Consider the following 25,219-nt stretch of genomic DNA (forward strand, 5'->3'; position numbering starts at 1 on the left):
TGGGACATCGGAAAAGTAAATAGTTCTTAGCACCATAAAATCTGGAATAATTTGATTCTCTTATGCTAACAAATGGAATCTACGTGCCAGGAAAACTCAGGTTCTACTCCATTGGCCACAGTGCTGTGGTCTCCGGGCCCTAGAAAGGAATGTGGTCTTCAGAGCAAATCTTTCTGGGATGATTTCCTCTGCCGTGATGTTGGCCACAGTGACGGGGGCTTTGAGCGGCGGCGGGTTGCTCGGGCCACAGCGGAGCCCCATCCGATCAGGCAGCCAGATCACTCCTCGGAGTGTTCACGCCTTGGTTTTGGATGTCCGCCTTCTTCATTCTCGACCTCAGTACCTTCTCGCTAACTTGGAGATGTGACACTGGCCTGGCAGCGGTGACCGGCCCCTGCTGAGCAGAGTTAAGCCTTGGCCTCTGGGTAATCCAATTCTAAAGCAGACAGCAGGCATTCAGAAGGGGTAGGAAGGAATAAGTCCAATCTCCACGGCGAGATAGAAGGTCATTAACAGTGACATCATATATTGGCTTTCATCCAGAAGCAGTTACACTGTAAAGTAACAGGAAGAAAACACACACCATTGTTTCTTTGCAAATAAGCCTTCTGGAGAGGAAATGTGGATAGCAAAATCCCTAGTGTAAAAGGGATTTGACAGACCTGGGGGGAAGAGAGTGCCAAGCTTAGGGAGTGGTGTGTACCTACAAATATGGTAGTTCCCACCTGGAACACATTAAAGGAAGTAGGCTCGCCCCAGACCGCTGTGGCACATTAGCCCCCCACACTTCCTTCCACCCGGACGCCCGCAGCACACTGTGATTTGGGTAAACCGCTCAGTGCAGTGATGCAAATCCTGACAGCGTGCCTGTCTCCAAACAGACCTGTTCTGGGCGGAGGGAAACAGTGCTTGTCATGTGCAGAGATGTCAATGTAAGGATTTCTTTTCATTTTTGTCTTTTAAAAAAATAACCTGGTTTCACAGCCAGATTAAAAGACTGCTGAATCGGGGCGCCTGGGTGGCTCAGTGGGTTAAAGCCTCTGCCTTCAGCTCAGGTCATGATCCCAGGGTCCTGGGATCGAGCCCCGCATCAGGCTTTCTGCTCAGCGGGGAGCCTGCTTCCCCTCCTCTCTCTCTGCCTGCCTCTCTGCCTACTTGTGATCTCCGTCTGTCAAACAAATAAATAAAATCTTAAAAAAAAATAAGGAATGTTGAATTACTGGTTGGCTTGTAAAATTTGCACCCCTCTTTCCTTTTGAAACAGAGATAGCCCCATTGATGTTCCTTAAATAGGGTGTTTTATGGTCTTTCCATAGAATTGCCCATACAAAAAGATGTGGCAGGGGTTCTTATCCAGGAAGTGTACAGTTCTCATGGTGTTAAGAATGGGATGAGTTTCCAAGCTAATGTCCTCTGTGTCCTTAATGTCCTCTAATGCCACCCTGACCTGATTCAAATCTGACTTAAATAAGTATCTGTTTGGAGAAGTTGAGGACAAGACTTTTACTGATGAAACCTTCTGTGAAGGATTGAGATGGCCTGCACCTAACCAACCCCGAAATCAAGAATACCTGAAATTAAAATTCTGTAGGTGCTTACACATGTAGACCAAAGAAAAATCAATGTGAAGTAAAAGTTCTTTCCCTTGTTTTGCATCTGCTAGCTTTACGGTATGCTGAGTGATTGCTGAATTTACAGGCAGATGGAAAGTAGGAAAGCTTCTGTCCTTCTGTCCATCCAGCTATCCTTCTCATCAGCCAAGCCCCATATTTTAACCCCAAATATGAAAGAAAAAAACTCTGAGCTTTTGGTTCTATCTCACCCTTTAGGAGCCTTCAATGCAAATTAGTTAATTTTCTGACCAAGGGGATAATTATCATCACATTTTGGATTTCTGAAGATTGCAGAAACTTAACTCAGTTTGAAATTTTTAAAACATTTTGAGATTAAAACATGGTCCAGGAGAGTGGCTCTTGTAATCTGTTTTAGTCTAACTCTTGTGTTCCAGCTGGGTATAAAGATACTGATGGTATATGTGATGTGTTTTTTGAGGGATTAGACTTGAGTTAAAAGAAAAGAAGGGAGAATTTGCTCAAGGAAAATGTGTTTCTTTAGATAGAAAGCATGTGTGCAGTTTTGTGACCATGTGAGGCTGAAACACTGAGAGTTGTCAGCGGTCAGCGGAAGTCCCTTCAAATGGCCCTGAATGGAGGCACCTAAGTGGCACTATTAAGTGACTATTAAGACTATTAAGTGGCCGACTTGGTTTTGGCTCAGGTCACGATCTCAGGGTCGTGAGATCGAGCCCCGAGTCGGGCTCCGTGCTGAGCACAGAGTCTGCTTGAGTTTCTCTCCCTCTCCCGCTGCCTCTCCTGCTGGAGCATTCTCTTGCTCTCTCTCTCACTCAAATAAAAAAGTAAATCTTTAAAAAAAAAAGAAAGAAAGAAAAAGAATAACCCTGTGTAGAAGATGGTTTTCACACTCTTAGAACAGAGAAAATGTTTTAGAGGACTATTTTCATATATGTGTGCCAATAATAAAAAAAAACCACGTTGAGATACTACCTTACACCAGTTAGAATGGCCAAAATTAGCAAGACAGGAAACAACGTGTGTTGGAGAGGATGTGGAGAAAGGGGAACCCTCTTACACTGTTGGTGGGAATGCAAACTGGTGCAGCCACTTTGGAGAACAGTGTGGAGATTCCTCAGGAAATTAAAAATAGAGCTTCCCTATGACCCTGCAATTGCACTACTGGGTATTTACCCCAAAGATACAGATGTAGTGAAAAGAAGGGCCATCTGTACCCCAATGTTTATAGCAGTGATGGCCACAGTCACCAAACTGTGGAAAGAACCAAGATGCCCTTCAACGGACGAATGGATAAGGAAGATGTGGTCCATATACACTATGGAGTATGATGCCTCCATCGGAAAGGACGGATACCCAACTTTTGTAGCAACATGGAGGGGACTGGAAGAGATGATGCTGAGTGAAATAAGTCAAACAGAGAGAGTCAAGTATCATATGGTTTCACTTATTTGTGGAGCATAACAGATAACATGGAGGACAAGGGTAGATGGAGAGGATAAGGGAGTTGAGGGAAATTGGAAGGGGAGGTGAACCATGAGAGACTATGGGCTCTGAAAAACAACCTGAGGGTTTTGAAGGGGCGGGGGGTGGGAGGTCGGAGGAACCAGGTGGTGGGTATTAGGGAGGGCACAGATTGCATGGAGCACTGGGTGTGGTGAAAAAACAATGAATACTGTTACGCTGAAAATAAATAAAAAATTTAATAAAAAAAATCCAATAATTAACTGTCTAAATACTCAAATACATTTATGGGATTTTGAAATAATAAAAAAATCTACCCTTAGTATTGAAAGTGATCTCTAAGATTAATTATCAGGGTAGAAGCTTCATTTTGGTCCTCGTTGTTATGATCACTTAATTAATTTTTAAAATCTGACCTTGTCTTTAGCAAAAGAACACTGGTTCAATGTGAAAAATAGTGGCCTTGACTTGTCTTTGATAAATTGCCTCTTTAAAGGGAGTCTCCGTAATGAGTTGCTGCTTTTTGAGTTAAACAATTTTTTTCTTTCATTTAAAATTTTTATTGATTATACAGTGGTGGCATTTTAAAAAAATACTTGTGGGCAGCATTAATTATTTCTGAATGGCCTGGATAAGAGCCAGTTGTCTTGGTCTTTATTGAATTGCTGACCTGTGATCATTCTCCAGGCAGCTTATCTTCAGGAATCTCTAACTTTCAAAGGCAGGTTCTTAGCCTGTACCTGTGGCTTCCTCTGATTCCGTCCTGGCCTTGGGCACGGAGCATGCAGGGAGCAGGAGGGCGCAGGCTCCTTGCCAGCTCAGCACACCCTGGCTGGGCTCTGTCCTCTCGCCTAGTTTTAGTGACAGAGCCTTTGACATCTTCTCTCCTGAGCGTGGTTCCAGTCTTTTCTCCAGTGTCTGAGTTTTGTCCTGCCTCCTCTGACACATTCCCCTCCCAGGAATCAGGGGACTGCTCGAGTGCCCTGTGATTGGTCCTGCTCTGTCTCCAGACACCGACCTGTTGCTCCCCACGCCCGGTTCTCCGTCTCGTGCTGTGTGATTGGGACCCTCACCGTGGCCTTCGTGGTTGGATGATTTATCACTGGCATCAGGTTTGGGCTGTCCCTCAGATGTTCAGATCCTAGTTGTGGAAAAAGAGTGAATTTTGTTAAGACTCCTAATTTGCCTTCTGCGCAAGTAAGAAGTGGCTGGGATGCCACAATGATCACAAACTAAACCCATGGACGGTTTGGGGAGCCACGCTGGAGAGTCAGCATGGAAGCCAGCGTGCTGCAGGCCTCGGGCAGCCGCCTGTTGGTGCGGGGCCCGTCGTCTCAGAAGTGTTCCAGTGGGAGCCTGTTCCCCTGCACAGGGACATTGCCAGTGGGTCCAGCTGGGGCTGTCCTGCCCCTCAGATCTTTGGTTCCTTATTTCAGATCCCACTGTCATGCCTTTGGATGTCCACAGTTTTCCCCATAACTTCTGTGAAGAAGTGCCTGGTCTTGGGCTCACAGAGTCCTGTCTGTGCTCCATGTGTTGCTCACGTGCTATCAGCGTATCTTGGAAGATGGGGAGATGGTTGCCTGGTGGGAAAGGCTGGATGGATCTTCCTAAAAGAAGGCGCAGAATATGGAAGACTTAGGAAGACGGGGGGTGTTTGAGAGGTGAGAAATTTAAATTCTCTGGAGTTGTGGGTGGAGAGACAGGAAAGATGAAGCCAAAAGGTAGGAAGTATCACATTGACAATTTTATCCTAACAATTCAGGATTTCAGATGCGTGGACAGATTTGAGCCAAAGGGGGAGCAGACATAGCCCAATTTCGAATATGCTTTATTCCTGTTGCGTGCAGATGCTCTGGTAGTTGGAAATCATTTTTTGAAGCTGAAGAGAACGGTTTGGGTCAGTAGTAGAGATCTCGGTTCAGCTTTGAAGCCATAGGAATGGATAAGGTCCTGCCTGGGGGAAGCACGTGAATATTGCAGCTATCAAATAGCTTGGAGCATGAGCCACTTATCCATAATTAAAATGTAGCAGTTCAGAAGAACGACAAAATCATTTTCTTATTCCATTGAGGAGAGAGCTCTTTTTTTTTTTTCTTTTAAATTAACGTTGCGAAAGTATAAAAGTGCTTAGCATGGATTTTTCTCAGCCATCCCGACTCACACTAATGGGACCAGACGCGGTGTAAATTTCACCACTGGGGTGTGAGGCTGATTTAGACTCTGTTCCCGCCCGGTGACTGTCAGGGAAGGGCTGCACACTCTGCCAAGTGGATGGCTGTTGTGTAATTTAGATACAATAAATCCAAGGCAAGTAATCTCCTTCTGGAAACTTGAATTGCCTTCTTAGTGGAACGATGAGAGTCAGATGCAAGTGGTGTGGTCAGATGAGAGCTTCAAGAGGACACCCAGAGGACTCGATTGATTGCTCTCATTTTAATTGCAATACTGTTTTTATTCACAGGAAACTCCAGTGATAAACTTCCTAGAAGCATCAGCTTCTGATTTTGCATGCTTAAAGGAGTGTTTGGTTTGGTATGGTTTTTTGTAAGGCAGTAGAGGGTGTTGGGGACAAAGGTAGCATCTCCCCTCCAGCTTCGGTGGACGAGAGCTGACAGAGGCAGCAGGCTGCTCATTTTAGGCAGAACTGGAATAGGGCTTGTAGTCCATAAGCTGGAAGTAGCAAGAAAATAATAGCAATGGGTCCTTAGGAGGTGCCCTCTGTGCCAGGCACTGGCCAAGTCCTCTGCATAGAGGAGCTCACTGTGTGTCCACTAACCTGGGAGCTAGACCCCTGAGGGGTGGAGACAGAGGTGTGACCAGGCTGCTCTTGGCCACATAGCCTATAAGTGTGGGAACTGGGAGTCTAAGCTGGGCCATTGGGCCCCAGAGTCCACACTCTGAACCCTGTGCTCAGCTTGAGCACCTGCTGTATACCAGACACCATTCCAGGTGTCAGTGCGATCACGGTGAACAAGCCGTGTTACCTCCCCCAAGATCTGCCTCCCTGGAACTTCTATACCAAGGGCGAGGATAGGATATTATGGTTTAAAATAATACTTTGGGATCAAAGGATGTTGCATGTAATTTATGACTAAGATACTTAAACAGACTAAAATATTCTTTTTTTTTTCTTTGAGGGGGGGAGCCATTAGTTGAATCTGATAAACTGAGTTGATTAAAATCTCCATTTTGAACATATAGTAACCGTGAAGACCTGTTTTCCCCTTTTAATTCCCTCTTATTTATATAAGTGCAATGCTGAGCTCCCAGTGCCAAAGCCAGTTTAATTCATTTACCCAATTAGGAGTTAAAAGAAAGAACTTTCATAACATATTAGCTGTCTGCTACTTTGGGGTAATGACCAGCTGAATTGATGAACTTTATATAATGATCTGTTACCATGGCAACGTGCTGCCCAGGGAGCGGAAGAGGGCATTTCATCATTACCTCACTGATAATGCCTGGAACGGTAACGGATGCAAATACAAAACATTTCCTTTTACTCGGCAGTAACTCTGGGTCGATGAGACAAAACACTAAAAATGTTTCTTGGATACAGTGGCAGAGAATCAAAGAGTCAAATGCACAATTGGAAAGAAAATAATTTAGTCTTCCCAGTTAGTGGTCTTGGTGTCCACAGTGGGTCTCCAGCCCGGTCACAAGTAAACCATTGTCAGAATTGCCATGTGTCTATTTCAGGGGTCTAATTTCTGTACTGGTTTCAGCACAGAGTAAACTCAATAATAAATACTCCTAAAATAAAATGAAACATCGAGACATAACAAGAGGAGAATGAAGTCAAGATTATGTTTAAACATCCAATGCTTTGCAATAATCTCTACATCTTTATCCCACATTTTCCTGAACCAGCCCTTTCTTTGCTTCTTATGACTGTTTTTTTCACAAGACACAAAATTGTGTGTGTGTGTGTGTATGATATGTGGTCAGTTACAGCTCTACCCTCTAAGTTTTTTATTGCACCTTAGAGGAAATACATATTTATTGTGTGCTTTGGAAGTGCTTACAGCTCCTGTTCCTTTTTTTAAGAGACAGACTGCCTTCTTTTTTTTTTTTTAAGCTTTTATTTATTTATTTGACAGAGATCACAAGTAGGCAGAGAGGCAGGCAGAGAGAGAGAGAGGAAGGAAAGCAGACTCCCTGCTGAGCAGAGAGCCCAATGCGGGGCTTGATCCCAGGACCCTGGGATCATGACCTGAGCCAAAGGCAGAGGCTTTAACCCACTGAGCCACCCAGGCGCCCCTACAGCTCCTGTTCTTAAGAAGAATCCATTTCTCTGGGTCTTTTTTCATTGTTCAGGGTTCTCAAGTTCATCAAATTAAAGCCACTTCACACGTAGAGCATAAGGAATTTTACTTTAAGTATTGTTTAAGCTTAATTGTTTCATTGTCCAGGCTTTAGTGAATGGCAGAAGGCTGTCTGCTCATATACAAGTATGAAAATTAAAAAAGTATCATTTTTAATCACAGCAATAGTAACTGTTACATTGAACTGACCATGTTTCCTTTTTCCTTCCCTCTCTCCCTCCCTTCTTCCTCCCTGCCTACTTTGAAAAAAGAGAGAGACAGAGAGAGAGAGATCTGTTTTCATAAACTTCTGAAATTTCGGTGAGACTAAAATTCCAGAATCCCTCCAAAAAGAAATACATTCTAATCAGTGACCTTTTCCTCAGATCCCTGAAAGTTCATTCTTGAGTGCTCATTTGGTTTTCTCTGATGTTCCCCCAAAGAGCAGCAGAGCCATTAGCATAAAGGTCGTGAGCAACAGCCCCATCTGTATGAATTATTTTATAATGCTTATCAAAATGCATCCATTTTTCACAATGTTACATGTCGTGTATCATCTCCAGCTGCTTTACTAGCTCAGGAGCATAGATATAGGGGATTAAGTGAAATAAATGACAGTATTTGAAAATACTAGGCTGTTACTAATATGAATCTTACACTGTGATCATACAAGGTAAAAAAAAATGAGTCAAATCTATAATTTATAGTGTCTGCATTTGAATTTGTGTCATGATATCTTAATGAAACACGGGACAGTAATTCATGGTCTCATTTTGAAATTGCTTTAAGCAAATTATCTGGCTGAGAAAATTGTTTTTTTGTATTTCTGGTTCTTGACATGGAGACCCTATACCCGCCTGCTAGAGCTACATGACAAAGATCACAGGTCCCACACATTGGCAGGGTTAAACAGCAGAAACTTATTTCCCACTTATTTCTGGAGGCTGAAGTCCAAGGTCAAGATGTTAGTGAAGTCGTTTTTTTCTGGGGCCCCTCCCTTTGGTATGCAGATGGCCATCTTCCTGATGGTTCCCCACATGGGGGGCACCTGTCTGTGTCCTAATTTCCTCTTCTTGGTGCCCACAGGACACCAGTCATATGGGTAAGGGACCACCCATAGGACCTTATTTTGTGTCAATTACTTAAGGACCCTATCTCCAAATATACTCACATTCTGAGGTGTTAGGAATTAGGACTTCAGCGTGAATTTTGAGGGGACACATTTTAACCCGTAATACTCCCTATCTTATTAGAAGGCTTATTTTCATAACAAATGGGAGATTGTTGTACTTGACCATCTCTATCAAGATGCAAAATTGAATCTCCTTAAAACGTTTCAGTCCATATTAGTAAACAAAGTGAAAACAGAAAATTAGAAAAATATTAGCTATTCGTCCCCAGAGTTAAAAATATGACCAGTTTTCAGCCAGGAATAACTGAATGATGAACAATAGAGCTCACATTACATAGAGCTAACATTACATACAGCCAATAGTGGTTTAAGGGTCTTATTTTTGCTTGTAAGCTTTATTGCTTAAATATCTTTTGGGGTACCTGGGTGACTCAGTGGGTTAAGCATCCAACACTTGATCTCAGCTTCTCAGCTTAGGTCTTGATCTCAGGGTTGTGAGATCAGGCCCTATGTTGGGCTCCACATTGGGCTTGGAGCCTACCAAAACATTAATTACTTAATTAATTAATTAAAAAATAAGTCTAAGTCCTCTTGTTTTAAAGATAGCACTGAAATAGGAGGCATTTTTGTCATCAGATTATTCTCTTGTTTGCTTCCTGATCTCTTGGAAGTGAGAGCCCGAAGCCTGCTAGAGAAGTCAGATCAATTCTGGGCCTGACACCACTTACGCATTAGTTATCTGTGTAGTGAATTCTGTGGTAAGCACATGTCCATAAATCATAGCTTCATCTTTGTCTTGATTAACAACTGTCGCTTCATACACCCATTATCAGTCCCCCTGACCTTTCAGGAACTCATGAGCTGTAGTGATACTGATGCACGCTTACGGGGATTGCATCTTAACCCTTCCATACTTTTTTTCTTTAAAGACTTTATTTATTTATTTAACAGACAGAGATTACAAATAGGCAGAGAGGCAGAAAGAGAGAGAGGAGGAAGCAGGCTCCCTGCTGAGCAGAGAGCCTGATGGGGGGCTCATCCCAGGACCCTGAGATCGTGACCTGAGCCGAAGGCAGAGGCTTTAACCCACTGAGCCACCCAGGCACCCCGCCCCTTCCATACTTTTAAAACAGAAATAACCAGCACTTGATTGGGAAGAAGAGGACCTAAATTCTGGCCCAAGAACGTGAACTTTGCACTTATTAACCTTTCTGGGCTTTGCTTTCCTCGCCGAAAAAGTCAAAATAATGTTGTATGTCCCCTCCTTCTCTAATGTCCTGGGACTGTTCAGAATTTTATTCAGAGAACATGATAATACGGGCGCCTGGGTGTCTCAGCTGATTAAGCTTCTGCCTTCAGCTCAGGTCATGATCCCAGAGTCTCAAGATTGGCTCCCTGCTCAGTGAGGAATCTGCTTCTCCCTCTGACCCTCTCCCGTATCATGCTCTCTCTCTCTCTCTCTCTCTCAAATAAATAAAATCTTAAAAAAAAAAGAAAAGAAAACATAATGATGATAGACCATTTACAGTTACAGGTGGCCCTTCCAATGGGGTCTCTCATATTTTCCCTCTGGACTTGTCTTGTTAGTTTCAGAAAATGAACTGAATTAGGAAAGTGAAGGTGGTCTGTATTTTCCTATTTGTACATCAAGCTGCACACCTGTACTTCTCTTTCCTTGTTAGCTTAATTGTGGTTACTTTTTGTTGTTGTTGTTCATGTTAGCTGTGACATGTTGATTGGATGGTAAAATATCAGTCATATCACCCACACCTTTTCTGTCTGGGAGGTCCCCAGGATCATATGTTTTCTCAGAAAAGTGATACTTTTCTCAGAAACTACGCTCCACCCAAGAGTAGGGACTAACTTGAGCCCTAGTTAGAATGAAAACTCTACAGAGCAGACAAAGAACAGGAAGGAACCTTCTCTAATGGTTATGATTGCTTTGTGGCAACCCGTAAGTTTCTGCAATGGTCTGACAATGATTGAATTCTTTCTCACAGGACATCTGTCACTTGCTCATGGACAGACTGTCAGCAGGCGAAGCCAGGTGGGGAGATGAGGAGTGTGGGGCCAGATTTAGTCCCAAGGCTTTCTTCCCTAGCTAGATAATCGTGAGCTATTAACCTTTGGAGACCTGGGTTATCTTACCTGCAACAGAAGCAGTTAGACTAGTACATGGGTGTGGTGTGGAGGGGAATCCTTTCTTCAAGGGAAATCATATGGCAGGTTTCAAATGTGTAAGGCTATCCGGTGAAGCTTGTCATGCTATGGGTGAAGTGGACAGTTAATGAAGTTCATGAGGATGAACTTAATGCCTGTTTGGGGGAACAGGTGTCTACCTGGCTGCCTCGGGCAGCACCAAGGACAGCTCTGTGCATCTCCAGCCTGTCCAGTACTACAGCTGTAGCCTCGGGGGCCTCCTGGACACCTCAAATGTGGCTGGTCTGAAATGAAACTGGATTTTCAAGACTTAGTCTAAAATGAGGCAAAACATCTCCGTATTATATTAATTACATACAATAATTTTACATCTTACAATATTTTGGATACACTGGGTGACATAAAAATTGATAATAAAAATTAATTCACCTGCTTCCCTGTTTGTTTTTCCTTTTTAAATGTAGACACTAGAAAAATTTAAAATTACGTGGATTATAATACATTTCTCTTGGATGGTATTGGTTCAGACAAACTCTCTCAGTTCCCACCTGTAGGCATACGTGCTTTCGAAGGTTTTGTGGATTTTAATCATTGTTGCTGCTTCCCCAGGGGCCATGAGCAAGTCATCTTGGTCCCAGGAAACGTGGTAGGAATTTGTCCTGGAAGCTCTTGTTACCACCACACTGTATTCTAAGAATATTTTTTTTTTCACTGAAGCCAAAATACTTGCTTATTTCCTACTAAAAAACACATTTATCTTTGTTCATTTTTGTTCTCATTTCATTTACTCTTGCCATGGAGTGCTCAATACCTCATCTGCTCTAGAACATTTTCCTGTAGGGTAGAGGTTTATGGGGGGGCAAGATTTGGGGTTTCATGGATTATTTCTTGTGCCTGTCATTCTCTGGGGGAGTTTCCTTATGTCCTTTTCAAGTAACACCCCAGTCTTTTGATAAGTTTTTCATAAATATTTTCCCCCAGCAGTCCCTCATTCATTTCAAAATTGAATTGATGACTCCTTCACGTGAAGATGTTCCAAATTTGAAACCATTTTCTTTACAACCTTCGCTTTCTCCTTTGGTCATTTTCCTAAGGCTCAGAATATTGAGGTTGAAATGAGTATCTCCGTGATTACAATCATCCAGTTTTACGTCTTGTGTTTTCTACCTGCCATCAGAATCACTTCTGGTCTTCAGTGATATCATCAGTCACCCACAGTAATCAATACCCAGAACTGTTTGGATGTGCATTCTGATGACTTAGGCCCTAGAGGGTTTTCTTACTACTGGCAAGCGTGTTAGTGAAGCCCTGTACTTGTGTGGGGTCAGGTCTGGTGACAGTGCCTTGCATGGTCCTTGTGTCTTGGGGTAGTTGTCCCTCTGATTCCCAGAAATACCACCTTCTGAGTGTCTGTGGCACTTCTGCTCATCTTCAGGCACGTATGTGAATTTGGCCTGCGTGCTTTACTAGACAGATGACATACAGGCGCAGGGACGTCAGTCATTGTGTTTGCCCTACTGTGCCTGCATCCGCGTGGTCCATAAGAGACGTTAGTGTGGTCCCACTGACCAGGGGAACGCATGCCTCCCAAAGCAGGTGCCCCCCAAAGCAGGTGCGCCCTGTGCATGTCCTTCCTGTGGGCATCCGATGGCAACTCGCATTGGATCAGAATGTTGACTTCCTTCTTGTTGCCTCCCAACTGGTTAAGTTTTATGACTTCTAGCTGAGTTCATGGAATAAAAAGAGAATGCCACAATTTCCTTAAAGCTTACCTCTTCCTACGCAGGACACTGCTTTCTCAACAATAGCTTTGAATTAACATTTATTTTGGAATTCCTGGTTACAGTCTTTGATCCCCATTCATTAGCATTGAAGTGAAAACTTATTTCATGTCTGGATCCCTTACAAGAAAGTGCACCTTATCAGAAAGACTTATCAGTTCTCGGGGTGCCTGGGTGACTCAGTGGGTTAAAGCCTCTGCCTTCGGCTCAGGTCTTGATCCTAGAGTCCTGGGATTGAGCCCCAAATCGGGTTCTCTGCTTGACAGGGAACCTGCTTCCTCCTCTCTCTCTCTGCCTGCCTCTCTGACTACTTGTGATCTCTCTCTCTGTCAAATAAATAAATAAAATCTTTTTAAAAAAGTGCTTATCAGTTCTATTCTCTGAAACTCAATTTTCTCATCTATGAAGTAAGAATAATCATGCACGGACACTTGACTCTTGGGTAACAGGGAGCTAGGGGCACCCACATGCTGCGCATTTGACAAGCTGCATATGACTCGTGACTTCCCACATGCTTCACTAGTTAGACCCTACCGTGGACCGGAAGTCTTGCCAATGATGACAGTCATTAACCATACTCTATGTTAGATGTAAGATATATTGTATTCTTACAATAAAGTGGGGCAGAGGAAAGAAAACATTATTAAGAAAATCATAAGGGAGGCGCCTCTGTGGCTCAGTTGGTTAAGCGTCTGCCTTTGGCTCAGGTCATGATCTCAGGGTCCTGGGATCAAGCCCCCCATCAGACTCCCTGCTTAGCAGCCAGCCTGCCTCTCCCTCCCCGTCTGCTGCTCCTCCTGCTTATGCTCTCCCTCCCTCCTTCTGTCAACTAAATAAATAAAATCTTTAAAAAATGAAAGTCATAAGGAAGAGAAAATACATTTACAGTATCGTACTGTGGTTATTAAAAAAAATCCACATGTAAGTGAACCTGCTCAGTTCAAACCCGCGCTCATTAAGGGTGAGCTGTGTTCACTACATCTTAACTAGCTTGCTGAGATGATCAGATGAAATGTGGGTGTAATAGGGTTGCCAGGTTTAACAAATAAAACACAGGATATCCAATTAAATTTCCATTTCAGATAAATACAAATACTACTGAGTAGGATATATGACTACCAAAATAATTATTCATGGTTTATCTAACATTTAAATTTAATGGGAGGGGGGTCGGGAGAGGGGATGGGGTTATGGACATTGGGGAGGGTATGTGCTATGGTGAGTGCTGTGAAGTGTGTAAACCCGGCGATTCACAGACCTCTACCCTTGGGGATAAAAATACATTATATGTTTATTAAAAAAATTAAAAAATTAAAAAAAATTAAATTTAAGTGGGCAGCCTTCATTTAATCTGGTAACCTCCTTTGATATAAACATACTGTTCGTCCTGCTGAAATGAGAACAGTGTAAGTTACTCAGTACAATAGAGAATGGAATTTCCATGTGATTTTGGCTATTCATGTCTTTCAAATAACAACCATACCATCAGCTTTGATTGGTCTTAAAGATCTTGCAGTAGCTCTGTCTCTCCCACAATGCACCTGGTTTTCAATCCGGGAGACAAGCTACCAAAATGACTCTCAAATTTGTGTCCACGACAGACTTCGTAGTTGACACTTTTTTAAAAAAGCAACTGTTACGAGATTTTGCGCCAAAGCAGAGCCATTCCTGTGTCTTTGTTAGCTCCTCAGGGACCTGAGCCACAGTTCACAAAAAGTGCCAAGTTCTTCTTTTCTTGTGAATCATCAGAATTTTAAAGAACGGTTGAGGAAGTTCTAAGTACTTCTGGTGTTAAAAACAAAACAAAGCAAAAAACAAAACAAATTTAAAAAAAAAAAAACCCAAAACAAATGGAAACTCATCTTAAAAAGTCCCTGAGTGGACAAAGCTAGGTTCGTCATACAAACAAAACGTAATCTGCTTTTTCTGCGAGGCTAACTTGACCTGGGTCATTTCTTGCTTATGCCTCTGAAAATCATAGGAAAAACTTGAGGTGTGTGCCCAAGTTGATATGAGGCAACCCCTAACCAATTGCCTATTATTTAAGAAAATTCTAGTATTATAACTGGTCACCGTGAAGAAAACAGTACACCCCGAGCTGCCTTCCTCATAATGGTCCAAGAGCTCTGGTCTCATGCCGCCCTTCGCCGTGTGCACAGTACACATTTACGGATTGCTACCTTTTTTTTTAGTATATGTGCTGCCGAAGCGAGCACACGGATTGCTCCCTTGATGAGTCACTGCTTTTACTTCTGTTATTCCTGAACTTTTGATACTGGTATATGTTTTTTTTTTTTTATCGCCCCCACAAGTCACTTTGAGTAGAGTATTGAATTTTTGGTGTATGGGAGGTACATACGCTTTTATTTTTAATGGCAAATTTTCAGAGTTAATATTTTATCAGATGAAACCAATTAAAATGATTTTCTCTGTTCCTGTTTCGCGTATGACACTTCCGCTGACATCTCTGCGTCATGGGGAAATAATGTTTCTTGTTTTGCCTTCACACTGACTGAATATTAACCGGGACTTTTTCCAGCAGACGCACAGATAATAATGACGTTCCCGTTCCTTCTTTCCACACTTTTGTCCCCACTTGTCGGTGAGTTTCTCACCCAGCGTGTTTATTACTCTCTACAGGCTGTAGCAGCGGTCACTCTGCCTACATCAGAGCACAGGAATGACAGAGTGTCTGCCCCCCATGGTGCTTTGGTCAAGCACAGAAGCCACAAAACAAGTAAATGAGTAATTAAACTCTGATAAATGTTATAGGGCGGAAACAACAACAAAAAATTAAGTGCTCTCTGGGACCGACCAGGGTGCCACTGTTTTTTGAACAAAATCGATGTTTGCCCACTCATCTCTTTTATGGGCCAGCCTCTGCCTTTCTGCCACAGAAGAGACAAATGTCTCTTCCAGCTCCTTGTTCCAAAGCAAGTGTTTCCACCATATGTCGAGTAACGAGGAGAGAATATTCCACTGGAACTTGAGGGAGCATGGAAGGTCGGTTGGCCACCTACCAGGCCAGTGGCAGCTGGTGGGGATTCTAGAGTCTCTGCTTAAAATGCTTAAAATAGTGGTGTCACGTTAGTGTCGTGGGATTCAGGAATGTTGCTCCTTCAACCCATCCCTTCTCTTTTCTGAAATGCGGGATGACCTAAGCTTTCTTTTTCTTTGTTTTGGTGTACTCCAAGGAGAAATAGATCCCTCAGAAGTCCAGGGGTAGTTTGCCGTTCAAAATGTATCTGTTTGTAGCAAAATGATGTGACAGGTAGAAGTGTCAGCTGACGGTATGCTACAGGGTAATCATATCACAGTGGATAAATGTGGCAGATCATATGCGGCGGGCCTTAAACTTACACAGTGTTCCATGCCTCAATTAAAAAAAAAATTTGGACTATAACTGTGATACTCAGTCACTCTTCTAAAAGATGAAAAGAAGCCTGGGTGGCTCAGTCAGCTAAACACCTGCCTGTGGCTCAGGTCATGATCTCGGGAGTCCCAGGATCGAGCCCCACGCTGGGCTCCCTGATCGGCGGGGAGCCTGCTTCTCCCTCCCCCTTTGCCCCTCCCCACTCCCTGCTTATGCTCTCACATGCTCTCTCTCTCTCAAATAAAATCTTCAAAACAATTTTTTTTTAAATGTAAAGAAAAGTAAGTGGCCCTGGAGGTGAAAAGAACAAGACCTAACTGTGCCCCCAAGAGAGGGCAGAGAGCAGGAGTGAGAGACCAACAGTGAAAGAATGCCCTGACCTGGGCATCACAGACACCCTGGGAGGAAGCATCTACCTAAGGGTGTGCAGAGGGGCACAGGGAAAGCCCCCATGGCTGTCAGAGCAAGGACGTAAGGACAGCAGTCGAGGAAGGTGGCCAGGAGGCCCGTTTGGGCAGAGAGCCTGTATGTGCAAGGCTGGGGCGTCCTGGGCTCGTGGAGCTGCGGGTGCCCTTGTGCCCAGCATGCAGAGATGCAGGTGGGAGGGAGCCCTCGGGAGACTTGGGACCACGGCGGCATCTCATGTACAAGGTCTGTGGTGTGGTCACGTGCGGGTCTTGACGCTCACTTCAGACCCAGGGGAGTGGAGCGAGTCTTCCGGAACTCCCCAGCTGAGGAAGGTGTCCTCCACCGAGGCGGCAGGGTGTGAGCTCAGAATGAGAACAAGGCGGGGGCCGGGGAAAGAAAAGCTCCACTGAAACAGAGGCTCCTGCAAGGTCACCCCGGGTCCACGTGGGCTCGTCCCCACGCCAAAGGCAGGGGGAGCTTCGAGAAGCTCCTTGTTTAACCAGACTCTGGAGAGAGTGGGGGAGTCCCAGCAGAGGCACAGGTGGTGGACAGGCACATGAATCCACACTGAGTTCTGTTGTCTGAAGTGCTCAGCCCCACGGTTGAGTTTGATCCCATCTGCTGGAACGCGATACACGGCGTGCAGAAGTATGCGTTGAAATGTTTTGACCAGGGGCGCCTGGGTGGCTCAGTTGGTTAAACCTCTACCTTCAGCTCAGGTCATGATCCCAGGGTCCTGAGATCAAGCCCCGGGTCAGGTTCCCTGCTCACCAGGGAGTCTGTTTCTCCCTCTTCCTCTGCCTGCCGCTCTGCCTGCTTCTGCTCTCTCCCTCTGTCAAATAAATAAATGAAATCTTAAAAAAAAAAAAAGAAATGTTTTGACCAATGATGGCTATTCCTTTAAATCAAGTCCTTAAACATCTCTTAAAATTTGTTTTTCCCTGCAGTTGTCTAATAATTTGACGTGCTTGTAAGCATGTTGACAGCTGAACTATTATTCACTTGGGGAGGTTTCTCAGACTAGCAGTCCGTCAGCAGTATAAATAACAAACATCGATAAACAATATAAATAATAAACTTCAAGGTCTTTATTCAACTGTTGAAGAGCATTTTGTTCTGTAACCCACATTTCCCATGACTATCGTGTGTCAGTAGTCCAAAGATGATGACTTTCCTGCTGGACTCCATCTGCCCTGTCCCCGCCCTGTCCCCGCACTCATCCTGGCATCGCTCTAAAATGTCCTCGTTTCATTGCTAGGGGACTGTCACTTAAGGGCTCCTACGAGCCTCGCTGCCCACGGGGTGGTGGCAGTCCCTGGTTCCCTGTCCTGTCCCCTGGCTCTGACAATGTCTTCTGTTGTCACAGAGACATCTGCAAAGGGTCTCCCAAAGGGTGGCCGGGGGCTGTGCTGGCGCTTCCGTCCACTGGGGGGACCTCCTCTCAGGGTGTTGTGGTTGTGACATCCGCCCTGAAGTCACCTTCTCTGAAGCTCCCATCTTGTTCCGTCATGGCTTGGTGCTATGCCCATTTGTGGATGCTTGGGTCTCTGCAGGGCAGGGGGACCCCCGAATCACTGAAGTTGAATTTCTCACCAGCTGGGAGCTGTGGTCACCAAGTCCAAATTTGGTTGACTTTTGTAGTGAAGACATACACGTTTCCTTGCGTACTTCAATCTGTGAGATGTTCATTTGTTAGAATATCTGCTGCCTGCTGTATAGGCTGCCTCTCTGTCTCTCTCTCTCTCTCTCTCTCACACACACACACACACACACACACACACTTTCCTCCAATACAGCCCCTACATTTTTTGTCTTCCCAGCATATAGCGTCATTCTGTTTATGCCTGAACTTTCTCAAAACTAAGACAGTTACCCAGGCAGCTGGAGAGAAAATTAGGCAATGCTTTACTAATACTGCACACATTATGATGAAGTCGATTCATAATCAATAAGGATTCCCTGGAGATGTGCTTCTGGTATACTTTGTAAAATAAATTCAGGATAATATACGTCTGCACATGTATTTTTCTCTTGAAATGAAGCATTCTAAGTCTCTGAGGACTTCCATTAGGCACGGAAAACTGAAACGTGTTCCTGTCCAAAGTCTTCTTGAGATGTATGGATTGATAGGAAGCCTTGAAGCCAAAGGTTCTTGATTTAATTCTGGTTTTGGAATAACTCCCTGGCCTTGTTCTCTGTATGTGAGGGATGAGAATTGTATTGGTTTGAAACTCAGGATTCTGCTGGGTTGATTAGAGGAGCCTGATGATGGCTGCAGGAGGTGCTCCTAGTGGATTGGTGTCTTGCCCTGGGCTTATAGGCTTTCAGCAAGGGCCTCACCCTAGTGCAGTGATGACATTAGTGTGTGTTTTGGGTCTGTGTCCCTGACACATGGAATTAGCCGTGCTGTGCCTCTCCCTGGCTGAAAGGACGCTTCTCTGTGCTCTTCACAGCCAGTCCGGGGAGATGCCTGGTTCAGAGGCCGTACTCAGAGCCATGCCTTTATGAGTAGGTGAGCGCGAACACACGGTGAGCGGAAAACCTGGGGCAGGGAAGAGACCAGGCTGGGAACAGATGTTCCCTTGTACAGGAGAGAAGAATTTGGGACTTTGAGACAGAGAAGGGCATCCCAAAGAACACGCATTCTAGAGAAAGGGGAAGGAGGCGTGCTAGACAGAGGAGGAAGAGAGACAGCAAAGGACGAGCTTGCGAGGCAGGAAGGAGAAGGTGTGTTCCTTGCTGTCCTGCATATCTGCGGTTGCCCATCCCATGATGTGGTGTCCTGCCTGGCTGGGTGGCAAGGTCAGCACCTCTCTCTGATGCTAGGAATCCAGGATAGTCTCCTGCAGAGTCCTCAATGGGATGGAGCCAAGCTGGCTACTTGGAGCTTCAGAAAGCTTCCCTGAGCTCCAGGTGTCTGGACTTGGAACTGGGTGAGGCACGTGGTGGCTGAGAGGCTCTTGTCACCAGCTGCATGCTAGCCCTGTACCAGCTGCTGGCACCTGCCCCGCCTCCAGCACTGACCACTGAACAGGCCTGGGGTGGGATACGGGTGTTGGCCTTTTTAAAAGCTCCTCAGATGGTCCCGTGTGCAGCCAGGCTGGAGAAGCACGGCTGCTTAGGGGAGGAGTGACTGGCGAGACCTGCTCACCTTGTTTTGCTTTTTTCCTTCCCCGTTGCCCTCGCAGATTACGGCACCATTAAAAAAGTGCGGGCGCCCCTGGCCCCGGCCGCCGGCAGCTGTTTGCTGGAAGAGATCGAGCTCTTTCCGGAGCGGCGGGGACAGCCCATCCGGAGCCTGCAGATCCTCCACAGCCAGAGCGTCCTGTTCGTGGGCCTGCAGGAGCACGTGGCCAAGGTCCCGCTGAAGAGATGCCCGTTCTACCGCACGCGCAGGTAGGGCAGCCCCAGCGATTTATGGCCTCAGGACCTGAACATTCTTGTGAGCCCTGCATCCCAGGGTGCAGAAATGTCGATGCAAACTCATTTACTGGGCTGGGAATAACCCGCCAGTATCTGCAAGGGAGGAGCTATGTTACATCTGTAAACGGTTGTCAGGGTTAAAGTAAATTCTTCTGTGCAAGATAACACTCAGCAGTAATGCTGATACTTGGTGTTCCTGCATTAATCTGTACAGGTTTATTTTTATAGGAATATATGTAATATATGCAGCATCCCCTCCCTGGGGCAGTTCTCACGGTACTGTCCTTAGCACCAGTTCTCTTGGGATACTGCCTCTCTCCTGAGGCACCTTTCCTCACCCCTACTCAATTCTCATTGGCCATGGGGTGTCCACTGTGGACCGCAGTGGCCTTCGAAGCTCAGTTTGGGTAAGTGCAGGCCCAGGTGGTCCGGAAATGACAAGTACTAAGTACACTATACACCTGACCAGCACTTGAATGTTGGAATATTGTATGAGGGCTCTGACCCCCAACAAAGGATTGCCCTTGGGAAAATAATCATCTCATATGGTCTCAGGGGTCAGTGATCTCAGTAACTCTACCCCCCCCAGTGCAGTCTGTAAGGGCAGAATAGGTATGGAAATGGACTGTTCGGGTATATCACTCACAGATACCACTCACACAGGTCATACTTTCTCAAACAAGGTGCCCCATGGCCTGGGCTTTGGGACTCACAGACTGGCAGTCACATGACAGACTGCACATGCTATTTCTTGACCTGGTCGGTAAAGTATTTTAGATCTCACTTTTTTATGTAATGTGAAAATTGCTATTAAATTAAATGAGATAATGCGTATGGTGTAAAATTTAAAGCACTCTGCAAAGTGGGCGTTCTCTTGTAGACAGGAGGTTTTTGTGTATAATAAAAACCATTACAATATTCCTTTCTAGATGGTTCTAGGCAATGAAATATATGGTGCCTCCTTTGGTATCAGGGTGTTGAGGGATATTGTAAGGGACTATCTCTCTAACGATGATGGTTAGCGATAATGCCGGTGAACGATAATAACAGAGTGATATGTATCAGCAACTATCTTTTATATAACACCTTTCCCTAAAGTTAACCGATGGGTGCTTGAAATTTTTACTGGTTTGGGTTCCCTACTGACCTGGTACAGGAATGATTCTGCCCAGTTGCTGATGGTCAGTGGGTGACAAGGAGACTTGGGATCTTGCCAGCAAGCTTGTCAAAAGTTGGAATGCCCCTGGAAGGGCCCCAGTCTTCCAACCACAGCCTAGCGAGCTCTGACTTGTCACAGACTTTGGCCGTTGGCGGGGGGAGCGGCGTGACACCAGATAAAACGCAGGAAGACATAGGCCTGTGCTGTATGTGCGGTGTGTCTGGGGCCAGAATGAGAGTTCGTGGCTTGCACGATAAGGCAGCTTATCCTTTCCATGGTACTTTGCCTCGTTGAGTCAGGATTACAATAGCCCAGGTCCTTGTGAGCGTGACCTGAGAAGCTAACCCCTGTGTCAGGTCTGGGAACTGAGGTGTCACGGCGCCCACCTTACCTCCTGCACCGCCGCATGTGGAGCCCAGTCGGGAAACCACCGGAGCCGGCCACCATCAGGCACAGCCACCCGGGAGCCATTCACAGGTCCCCTTTCCCTGCAAGGAGAATAAGGCCGCTTGTCTGTCTTTGTCATGTTTTGGGGAGGAGAAGATTAACAGTTATATCCAGAGCTGAATCTCCCTGCTGTTTTCTTGTCTACCCACTTGGAGAAGAGCCTCGGGAAATTAGAACTTTATTGTAAATGGAGAGACAGTGGAGTTCTGTGTCCCCACACTCAGAAAGGGCTAGATTGTGTTTGACCCTCAAATATTCCATTTGAGAAACGAAAATCTGAAGACTTAAACCCAAGCATTTCTGTGGATTCTTTCCATTATGTTTCTTTGCCATGCTTTTCCAATAGAAAGACAAGAGAACCTCCCCCATTAACACTAGCTGGAGAAAAGTATCCATTTTTCAGAAACTAATATCTATATGACCAGATATTTTTGATGCGTTATGGGGAAAGATTTCTTTTTTTACAAAAGCAATTTTAATTTTCTAAAAATATGACTAAAGAAGTACACTGAATAGCAACAGGATAGCAATTAACAACTGAGCAATAATTTCTTTGTTAAATATATATTCCATAGTAGAATATAAGTAATTTCATTCCTTATTAGAAAAATCGATTTTATAAATGAGTTTTGTAATGCTTAACAAGAAAAACTGAGCTTAACTAAAGTACCTATCTCCTTCCAAATCATATTCACATTTTAGAAAAAAAAATTTTTATTATTTGTTTTTGAAAGGCCATGCACAATTTGATGTCTCTTAAGATGTTTATAAGTGATAATAATTGATAGAGTCCTGTGAGTTTCTTTTACATATCTGTCTCTGTGCTAGCTCTTACCATCATTTCCTGTCACCACTATACCCTGAGGGTCAAGCTGCCTGTCATCTCCATTTTTAGTGGAGGAGATGGGGGCTCAGATGTTTGGATCCTGCCCAAGGTCACATACCTCGTTCAATATGAAACGCAGGTTCAGGGCTGGAGCTCTGACCCCAAGGTCCAGGCTTTGTCTTATGGTTCACTGTGCTGCCCCTGGGGCAATGAGGACATCAGTCCAGTGGTCAGGTGTCAGCAGAGACTAGCTGCTAGACAGGCTTAGAACGGAAACTAGAATTCTGAGCACTGCACACCAGGCCACATTTCATTCAGCCCATCAGACCAAGAGCCAAAATTGGGGCTTTGTCTTTCCCAGTCTGTGCAACCTCCAGCATGGTGCCCAGCCCAAGACAGGGTCAGTAAACATTGATCAGATTTACAAATGGACAGTACCTTTCCCCCTCTCTGCTATTTCACTTCATAATCTATAAAGTAAACCTAAATTCTCATGAAACAGTTAAACTCCCTTTATAGAAAAGTGTAGTGATATAAAACATTAGCTAAAGGATCAAATGCCCCTGGGTTTTAGGTATTTGTCATTTCATTTTTGCTTAATTTTAAGAACAAATTGAGGAGAGAAGAAAGCTGGAATCCAGGAGCATCCTAGTCCACATATAAAATAGAAGAGAAGTTTTGCTTTATAAAACTGGAGGGAAAGATGGAACCATTAAGAAAGAGATTGGCTCCATTGGTGAATGGATATCTAGCCATTCTTAATTCATTTAGCTTGTAATAATGTCATTTAGTTAAAGAAATTAACGCTCATTAAGAAGATTAGTATGGCAGTTAGGTTACTGCAGAACATGTCTTGCTTGAAAGAGCAAAGTTTGAAAACGTGGAGTTATATGTCAGCACCTTTATTAATTAAATACTGTCTACAGACAGCGTCTGTCTTGCGGGAGAAATGCGATGTATAGAGAGCAATTGCAGGATCCCCTAAGGTCTTCCAGCTTCCAGCAAGACAACTTTAGCCATTCAGTTATGAATCACATAAACATTCGGAAGGAATTTTGACATATACTCAATTTACAAAGTAAATATTCTCCCTTCAAAATGAATTTGATATTTTCCAAATCTCAGTGTCTTGAGTTTTTGTTTGCATTGACTTTGGATTAGCTTCTAAAGACTGTGATTTTCCTTTGTTAATTCATTTGTAATATATTTATTGATCTTAATATGTGCCAAGCACCAAGCAAGCCCCTGAGTGTAAGATGACGAATGAGGCACCCCTGACCCTGTCTCCATGGGGCTCAGAGTCTAATGAGTAATTCTGGCATAAATAAAATCTCCTGAATATCTATTGTGGATTTGAGCCAAAGGACCTTAGAATTACCGTAGACGTTATCCCCAAATCAATTTATCATTAATATCTGATCCTATACTGTACCAGGACCTAATCTTCAGGCCTGACATCCTGTCCAATTATTTTTTAAGCTATATTTGAACCACAGCCAATGTTCCAATCTTAAATTTCTAATAGAGAATTAATCACCAGTTATCATATATTTATTGAATGGAGTATTCACTCTGTGGATTTTTCTGAAGCCAAAAAATGTTGACTATGAAGACATACCCATTATGTGATAATAACTGAAAAAAGCAAAAAGCAAAACAGTAGTACAGGTATGCCATCATTATAACTTTAAAAAAATAGGAGGAAAAGACAAAGTACATTCACCAACATCTAGTTAACACACTGTAAGAGGGGCTTGGCTGAAATGCTCTTTTTTTTTTTTTAAAGATTTTATTTATTTATTTATTTGACAGAGATCACAAGTAGGCAGAGAGGCAGGCAGAGAGAGAAGGAAGCAGGCTCCCTGCCGAGCAGAGATCCTGATGTGGGGCTCGATCCCAGGACCCTGGGATCATGACCTGAGTCGAAGGCAGAGGCTTTAACCCACTGAGCCACCCAGGCGCCCCTGAAATGCTATTTTTTTTTTAGTGGGATCACAAGTTAATACCTCCAGGTCCTGGGTAGGTCAGAAAATGAACAGTTAAAATGTGGTAGATAGAGATGAGCATACATAAACTTAACTAGTGATGTATGAAGCATAAGTCATATTACTGTTTTTTCTGTAATAGGGAGAAACGCAGGTTTTGTGGGGTCTGAAGCTTATACAGTTTGGGAGGGGGTCTTGCTAAGGAAAAGAGTATCACAGTTACGGACACAAAATGTCAAAGACCCATCTTAGCTCCTTAACGGATCTTGTGAAGTAAAGAAGGTTAAGCTTCCTTAGCTTCATGGCAGATCCATCTTTGGCAATGATATAAACACATATTTTGATTCAGGTTCACAATAAAAGCAAAGAACGTTTGTGAACACCATCTTGTAGCGATGTCATGAGCTGCTTCTACAACAATGGGATTATGAGTATATATTTTTTTCTTTTTCTTGATCAAATCTCTTTTAAAGATGTACTTATTTGAGAGAGAGAGCAAGAGAGAAAGCAGGAGGAGGGACAGTGGGAGACAGTCTTCAGGCAGACTCCCTGCCCAGCGCGGAGCCTGATGCAGGGCTCGATCCCACCACCCTGAGATCCTGACCTGAGCCGAAACCAAAAGTCAGACACTTAACCGACTGAGTCACTCCGGCGCCCCTCTTGGTCACATACTTTAATGTAATCATATTATTGTAGCCACGGAGAACACAGTTTCTAAGAACAAGCAAGAGCACTAAAAATATTCCATAGGTCAAATCTACTAGGATAGGCTCTCCGCTTTCCTTAGTGATGCATTAGCCAGCCAACAGTTTTGGATTCAGCTTTCTGTTCAGTTTCCTCACAGAGCATGTTTCTGTTTCCTAAATGGCAGTGTGTGTTCTAGTCACTTGTATAAAGTCAGATAATTAGTGTCATTACCAACCTTTTGTACCTCGGCTGAGTTTGAGAAACACGGCCAGAGAGTTCACAATGAGTAGATGTCCACTCCCCAGCCTCCTGCTTTTGCACTTCCCGGTTTAAAGCTGGGTAGAGACCTCCGTGGGTAAGCTTGGGCGGCAGCGGTGTTCTCAACTCCAGATCCTTGCACCTGAGTTATCCTGGCCAGCAGCACCTTGGCTTTTATACACCAAGCTTCCCTTAAGCTTTTTATTTGCAGCATAATCCA

At 44.3% G+C, this 25,219-nt stretch overlaps 1 protein-coding gene across 1 annotated transcript in view; it reads left to right on the forward strand.

The window, feature by feature from the left end:
• Positions 1-25,219, forward strand: part of SEMA5A (semaphorin 5A) — a 464,615-nt gene that overhangs the window by 344,066 nt on the left and 95,330 nt on the right. The window contains exon 13 of the mRNA XM_080804210.1: positions 19,403-19,610. Within this exon, the coding sequence (XP_080660336.1) occupies positions 19,403-19,610 (208 nt within the window). The remainder of the gene's footprint in view (positions 1-19,402; positions 19,611-25,219) is intronic.

This window comes from Martes martes, assembly GCF_963455335.1.
Source record: "Martes martes genome assembly, chromosome: 5".
NCBI lineage: Eukaryota > Metazoa > Chordata > Mammalia > Carnivora > Mustelidae > Martes > Martes martes.